Raw genomic sequence first — 6,112 nt, 5'->3', positions numbered from 1 at the left:
TTTCTTATATCTCACTACTAAATTAAATATCTCTACCTTTGATTTTTATACTTACTTTCTTTATTATTTTAAGTTAACAATTGAAGCTCATTAATAACAAGCTAGGGACTAAAATTTAAATTTATGAATAGTAAAAGGACTGAAAGAAGAATTGGACTATTGCTTTCCTTGTCACATCTTTTGGGTTCTTTTTGTTTTGCTCAGATGCCCAATGATTAACGATATTTACGAAATTCACTTGAATTTGTTGTTTATTGCAGAATTACCCCAATTCTCAACTAGTGGTTGTGACTTCTGTTCATTTGTGAAGAAACCTGAGCCACGGATAAATGAATGGTTTAAGCTTGCAGAGGGTTCAAAACAAGTTTAACATTTAAGGGAACACGAGAACGGATTAACAGAAAGAGATTGAAGCTTAGCGATGGCCTCTCTTCTCAGTCCCTCTGCAGCAATTTCTCTTCGACTCAAGGTAACTTCATTAGCTGCCAAAAAGATTCTATCATTCAATTAAAACTTTTAATTTCGGTAAATGATTTGAAGGTGATTAAGATTTGACTGAGAAGTATGCTGATGACCTGATTTTATTTTATTTTTTACTAAATAAATCTCTGGTTTCTTGAAAACTGGGATTTATTATTCGACCCAAATATGAAAAACTTGGTCTTAGGGTTAGGAGAGCTGCAATTCGAATTCTAGAGTACTCTTTGATTACACAGATTGAGACAAAGCTTGAGTTCGATGGTTCTTTTTTTTTTTAATACCCTTGTTCTTCAATTTCTTTTTCTTTTTCTTTTGGTTTGCAGTTGAATCGTTCAAGTGCCGTATCTGCAAATACACCCTCCAAAATTTGTTGTACTTTTCCTGGAAATGGAAGATGTCAAAGGTTAAGTTTCAAGACCAAAGCTGCGGGTTCAGTTGAAGGAAATGTACTGGACAAAGAATCGGCTAGTATCAGTGACAAGATAGGTAACTGCTTGCTGTCTCATTAGATATCTGATTTCAGGGAAAACAATCTTGGAAGCCATGGTTTCTCTTAAGCTATTCAGAGCTGAAATATGGAGAATGAAACTGGCATCAGTTCTAACCCTGTTATAGTTCATCTGGCTTTTGAAGCATCTTTGAATTTTTTTATTTATTTAAAATCATCAAAGGAAATTAACATGTCATCTGTATTTCATTCCTAATTTGTTTATAACACAAGATGAATGCAAAATCTCTCTCTGGATCATTTTGATGAGGATTGAATCCAAAACGCAGTTGCCTTGGTGCCTTAGTTCATAGTTTGCCACATTACGGTGGACTTTACAAGCAAAATAAAGTGTATATTATATTTGTTGCTTTCTCCTACATCTGATGCTTCTTCAATTTTGGATGGAATTACATTTAAGTATTGTCATTGATGTAGATTATGGAGTTGTTGGTATTCACCATGTTGGAATTCTATGTGAAAACCTTGAAAGATCGCTTGAATTTTATCAGAATATTTTAGGTATGTAATCTCTTTTCTATACTCATATTTTAGATATTGATTTATTTTTGCAAGAAAGAAAGAGAGAAACTGAGCATCTGCTTCTAAATGTTAAATTAGGTCTTGAAATAAATGAGGCTAGGCCACATGATAAGCTTCCATACAGAGGTGCTTGGTTGTGGGTGGGTTCTGAGATGATACATTTGATGGAACTTCCAAATCCAGACCCCTTAATCGGAAGACCTGAACATGGAGGCCGAGACCGTCATGCTTGTATTTCAATTCGAGATGTATCTAAGCTGCAAGCAATCCTTGACAAAGCCGGTAAAATCCTTTTTTCCTTATTCCAGGGTCATCCATGTCAAGCAATATCTCATTGTTTGTTAATAATTTGCCTTGATGGCAGATTCTCATGCAATTCTGTGGTTATAAACAGAAAGAGGATATCTTAGTGCAATATTGTTCCAAATTGCAGGTATTCCCTACACACTTAGCCGATCCGGGAGGCCAGCAATATTTACACGAGATCCAGATGCAAATGCACTAGAATTCACACAAGTTTGAAGCCTGTGATAATACTCCAGGATACAAAATATGTATATAATAATTGATAATGCTAAGTATTCACATTTTGAATTATATTCTAAAGATAGCTTAATAAATAGAAAAGTCTTTATACAAGAGTGTCTTCTTTTCCTTTTAAGGAAAAAAATGTCTTCTTTCGTGCATACTCTGTGCTGTACAAAAATCACATGTTATGTGCAAATCTAGTTGTTGTATACATCAGCCCGTGCCCACATTTTTCCAATTTGATTTCTTTGGTTGCGGGGAATGAGATGGATGCTTCTTTTTCATCATGCAACAATGTCTAGTAACTTCCAAGAAAAGGAACCGCCACCTGCTTAATATTACGTACTAGATAATGTCACCCGTGACTTCCAGTCATGTATGGCAGAGCGTAATGTGTGATTAGGAGTCAATACAGAATGCTGAAGCTGACGCTTTGTAACCGGTGATACGTTGTGTTTCCCAAGCCATGCCTTTATTGCTCTATGCTCATAAGTAAAACCATCAGCAGCAATGTGAGGGTCATCCATCACTTCCTGTGTCACCAAAAAGAAAAAGAACAGAAAAATAATTGAGAATGAACTATACAAGATCGTGCTTAAGACATGAACAGGTTCTGCTAACAGTTTTTGACCTGAAGGATCGGACAGAAGTAGTAGCTTGGAGCATATACATTGTTCTTTCCCAACTTTAAACTAGCATCTGCAACATCAACCAGTCTTTTGAGAATTGGCAGAACCTCCGTGTCAAGATCAGGTCTGTCCCTGCATCTAAGCTTTGAACACTTTAATGCTATTCGAGCTAATTCTTCAGTTTCAGCTAGTGGCCAATCCGTAATTGACTTGTCTAGAATGTCAGCTAAGCAGCAATTTTTAATGGCATTTTCAACTGCCAGTAGAAGTCCATTAGGATGCCGAGCTGTCACTAACTGGAGTGTTGTAAGTCCAAGAGCATATAGATCTGATTTTGGTCTGACGGTGCCGGTTCTCTGATACTCAGGGTCCATGTAGAAGAGAGTACCAGCAAGAATAGAGTCTTTGTACATGGTGATATTGTCAGGCACAACATCTGAAATAAGCTTAGCGAGCCCAACATCCCCAATTTTGCTAACATAGTTTCTATCTAACAGTATATTACCCGGTTTTAAATCTCTATGAACAATAGGATCTGGCTTTGAGTTGTGTAAAAACGCAAGTCCAGAAGCTACTTCAAAAACTATGCGGAACCGAATAAACCAAGGAAGAGGAGGTTTTCCACTTTTCTGGAGAATATGTTCCTCCAGGCTACCATTTTCCAAGTATTCATAAACCAAGCAACCATTCTCTGGACAAGCTCCAAGAAGCAAAACAATATGTGGATGGTGTAGCTGACTTAGAACTTCAACCTGCAACAAATTTCGGGGAGAAATTGTTATGTCATAATTGCAGTGATACATTGAGCTACCAGTGGAGCATTTCTCCAAAAGCTTAATCGAAAATAGAAACTAACCATAACACTTAATACACAAAATGGAGACTTAGCATAAAAATTCATGAACTTTATGGATAACGATATTATGGTTGCAAAAAGAACATGGCATAGAGGTCAGAGCAGGAGCAATCTTTTTCAAAAAGATTATGGTCGTCAGAAAAACATATCAGTTGGTTAACGTGACTGCAGCGATAAAGTATACGCTGCAGAAGCTTACCTCCCTTAGAAATTCCTCTTTCCTGTCTAATGCATCGGATTGAAGAACCTTAACAGCTACAGGAGTGCGATGAAGACTACATTTATAGACTTTCCCGTATCCTCCTTGACCAATCACATTACTAACGGAGAAGAAATCTGTTGCCACTTCGATTTCATCCCTAGTGTATTTTCTGTACCTTCTGTCACAGCAGAAGAGTGCATCGACAAATTTCTGCTTTTCCAAGGATTCTTTATGAGCATTCAGTTCAGCCATCTGCCTTCCATTAGCTTCTCTAGAAAGCAAGTGTTTTGCCTCTTCAACATCCTTCATTGCTTGCAAAAGTTTTACTTTCTCTTCTGCAGCAATTTTTCTGAATGCTTCTTCTCTTTCCTGAGCAGCATTCACTCTACTTGCTTCCTCTAGGCATTCTGAAGAAAGTAATCGGACCTGCAAATTAAAGTATAAATGGCTATGCAGAACCTTTTGTATAAGAATGTAGAATTTGTTGCAAGAGCATTGATAAGAGAACATTATCAAGTGCTTGTTTCGTCACCTTGTTCTGGGTGTCGACAAGCTCTTCACAAGCTTCTTTGTACATGGCAACAGTATTTTGTAATTCTAGACGCAGCTGTTCCACTTCAGCCTGCAGATTCAACTGCACATATAAAAAATCATCCGAATAGCACATGAAACTGAAGGAATACCAAAATTACAAGTATTTGTTAAAGATCCCCTAGATGAAAACTCTGTGTAGAACCCAAGAAAACTCACCTTTTCACTCTGTGTAGAACCCAATGAATGACAGTGACTAATAGAACTAGCATTTGTTAAAGATCCCCTAGATGAAAATGCATGTAAATATGGGTAGTTAAGCTCAAATGATGATGCTGTCCCAAAGGAGTTTTGCGCTGTAGATTCTGCAGAAGCATTAATAGGACCATATATATGTTTCTTAATGCCACTGGAACTGGTCCCTGTGAGATTGCGAAAGACAGAAACAAAACTGTCAGTAAACTGACTAAGAAAGCTGCAACGTAGACACAAATATTTCTTACCGCTAGTCCATAGGGGTTTACCTTGTTTTGTGATGATTCTTTGTCTATAAACAACCCGAATATCACAAGTATCTGGAGCACACTTGAGGACAGAATTAGGTACCCCAGGACCCTTCAACTTCCTATAGTTCACATTGCTGAAGATTACTCCATAGCCATGAAAAAGCTAATATGCATCTGAAAACTAGCTAATCAATATTTCCTATTCAAAAGCTTTGTATTCAACTCATATAGCAAAACTTGCAAATAAATAGATGCCATTAAGCTCAGTACATACATAGATTTCTGGTTTTACCAGCAAACAAACAGCTGCATAAGCATACCTTTTCATATAATTGGAACTATAAGAACCCAATACCAGAGTCTGAATCCCAAACTCAGAAATGTATCTTAGAAGCCCAACTGCAGGATAGTCATCCTCCAGCACCACTGTTTCCACCTACCCAAAAACGAATCAAATTTTATTAAAGAAAATTAGATGAGAAAAAATGTATCCGATTTAAACCTCATTTGCAAGATTAGTTTGAAAAGAATCTTTAAATTTACAATAGAAGCCAAAACTCACCTTGCTTGTTTTGAATAAGTTCAAGAATGGTATAAAGACTTGCCCAAACTTAAGTTTCACTTCTTGAACATACATTGCGACCACATTTTCATCCATTTCTGTGATAGGTATTTGATCTCCTGCTGTAGTAATCATCTCCAACACAATTTAACGCAACAAAAGCTATAAACACTTTTTTCAGCATAATCATTCATTGTCAAAATTCCTTTTATCATTTTTTAAAATTTAATATATTTGATCAACCTTGTAATCAATACTTACATGGTGTTGGGATAGAGGTGACTGCTGGCATCACGTGGACCAAAACAAAACGATCCGCTTTCAAATTCTCCACGACCCATCGAACTGCACGTCTGCTATCACTTCCACTCTTGACGGCAATCGCAACGGTAGTTAGCTTTGTCGGAGAACCACCAGTGTTGGCACTGCCAACGCTCATCTCCATCGTTTCCTTTTTTGAAACCCTGTTGAAGGTAGCGTTGACGACAGGATGTTTTGACTTGTTTTAACTATTAGTAGACTAAGTATGGGCTATAAATATCAACTTTACACTTACCAATTTGGGCTTCAATGGGAACCCAACTCTGTGAATATCCATAAATCAAGTTTGATTAAATTTATTTTTATTGAAATTTTGTAACCTACCTTATTCAACTTCAAACTCCACATAATATGCATCAGAAATCATTATTTGGTGTCCTCCATCTACCATTAATTCATTCATTAATGTTTTTAAGCCAAAGACCCAAGTATCTTATATATATAGTTGAGTTGGTGCTGTCTTGCTT

The 6,112-nt window shown here is 36.8% G+C and overlaps 2 protein-coding genes across 6 annotated transcripts; one reads left to right on the top strand and one right to left on the bottom strand.

Moving 5' to 3' along the window:
• The first annotated feature begins 225 nt into the window (after positions 1–225).
• On the top strand, positions 226–2,149 carry LOC107897723 (uncharacterized). Of its 2 annotated transcripts, none has more exons than XM_016823278.2 (5): positions 226–469; positions 804–966; positions 1,406–1,489; positions 1,589–1,792; positions 1,944–2,149. In XM_016823278.2, exons 1-5 carry the CDS (start codon positions 422–424, stop codon positions 2,030–2,032), a joined length of 588 nt encoding a protein of 195 aa, XP_016678767.2. In that variant the 5' UTR covers positions 226–421; the 3' UTR covers positions 2,033–2,149. The 2 variants fall into 2 exon arrangements, with proteins under 2 accessions (XP_016678767.2, XP_016678768.2); XM_016823279.2 differs by having other exon boundaries at positions 298–469; positions 1,875–2,149.
• Positions 2,105–5,836, bottom strand: LOC107897722 (U-box domain-containing protein 34). 4 transcript variants are annotated; one of them, XM_016823272.2, is made up of 9 exons: positions 5,586–5,836; positions 5,325–5,446; positions 5,083–5,198; positions 4,781–4,881; positions 4,476–4,678; positions 4,258–4,359; positions 3,723–4,151; positions 2,670–3,419; positions 2,105–2,571 (listed from the first exon to the last, which is right to left on the bottom strand). In XM_016823272.2, the coding sequence occupies exons 1-9, from the start codon at positions 5,767–5,769 to the stop codon at positions 2,377–2,379; spliced, it is 2,202 nt and encodes a 733-aa protein (XP_016678761.2). In that variant the 5' UTR covers positions 5,770–5,836; the 3' UTR covers positions 2,105–2,376. The 4 variants fall into 4 exon arrangements, with proteins under 4 accessions (XP_016678761.2, XP_016678762.2, XP_016678763.2 ...); XM_016823273.2 differs by having other exon boundaries at positions 4,258–4,347; XM_016823274.2 differs by having other exon boundaries at positions 5,325–5,486; positions 5,586–5,725.
• Between the last annotated feature and the right edge of the window lie 276 nt (positions 5,837–6,112).

This window comes from Gossypium hirsutum, chromosome A06, assembly GCF_007990345.1.
Source record: "Gossypium hirsutum isolate 1008001.06 chromosome A06, Gossypium_hirsutum_v2.1, whole genome shotgun sequence".
Taxonomy (NCBI): Eukaryota; Viridiplantae; Streptophyta; class Magnoliopsida; order Malvales; family Malvaceae; genus Gossypium; species Gossypium hirsutum.
The sequence above is the reverse complement of the archived record's forward strand: the minus strand, read 5'-3'. Positions and strand labels throughout refer to the sequence as shown.